The 855-nt window shown below is 37.1% G+C and overlaps 1 protein-coding gene across 1 annotated transcript in view; it reads right to left on the bottom strand.

Moving 5' to 3' along the window:
• Positions 1-157, bottom strand: part of LOC102203917 (toll-like receptor 2 type-1) — a gene marked incomplete at its 5' end in the record, with an annotated part of 8,594 nt that extends 8,437 nt beyond the window's left edge. Inside the window, one exon of the mRNA XM_005754927.1 lies at positions 7-157. Coding sequence (XP_005754984.1) covers positions 7-157 — 151 coding nt within the window. The remainder of the gene's footprint in view (positions 1-6) is intronic.
• Between the last annotated feature and the right edge of the window lie 698 nt (positions 158-855).

Raw genomic sequence — 855 nt, forward strand, 5'->3', positions numbered from 1 at the left:
TTGAGCTGCTGCAGAGCTTCCAGCTTGCTGAACCATTTGTGGTTGAGCATAGTCAGCTGGTTGTAAGAGAGATCCAGCTGTTCCAGGCTCCACAGAGAGTCAAAAGCTGATGGATGGATCTCAGCTAAGCCATTGCCTGGAAGATAGTAACATCTATCTTAAAACAAATTGTAAACACATTTTATTGATGAAAATCAAACACTGAATTGAAATCCCAGAGCTCTGCCAAGTCTTTTTTGTAGCAACTGGAAAACAAACAAGTAAAAAGTAACTGTAGCAGATAAAGGATTTGTAATGACTTGTTACAAAACATCATAATGTCATTGGGAGCCCTTGTTCATGGCACACTTTGTTGTAAAGTAAATATTTAAATAGATAACAAGACTTTGGATCAAGTTTTTCACAATCATAGTTCACATTTTATGCATGACTGCCTCCCCCCAGAGTCTTCAAGTGAGAGTGTGATGATGCCATGCACTTAACCTGAAATCACCCTTTCAATGTTTTAAAGTAAATTTCAGGACAAGGTTTCATGGCCATCGTGTCCCATGACGTGCATAATTTACACATCCAAATGTATATACTTTGGTAGACTTTCACCCAGTTGGACTATCACTACAACATGACTTCTGGCTTCAAATTACATCCCTTATGACTAAAACATGCAACCACAAATCCAAATGACTCCCATTATTTAAAAAGAAAAAAAAAGATTTTTGTCAAATTTTAACTTGCAACAACACCTGCACAATACAGAGTGAGTAGACAAAACCAGTATTTTGTCCATTGGGATATGCTGATGATCCTACTAGTTACAGAAAAAGCAGATAAAAAGGCTGAAATAGTCTCACTTTT

The sequence above is a fragment of the Pundamilia nyererei genome, unplaced genomic scaffold (genome assembly GCF_000239375.1).
Source record: "Pundamilia nyererei isolate P.nyererei 1_Seehausen unplaced genomic scaffold, PunNye1.0 scaffold00752, whole genome shotgun sequence".
Lineage (NCBI taxonomy): Eukaryota > Metazoa > Chordata > Actinopteri > Cichliformes > Cichlidae > Pundamilia > Pundamilia nyererei.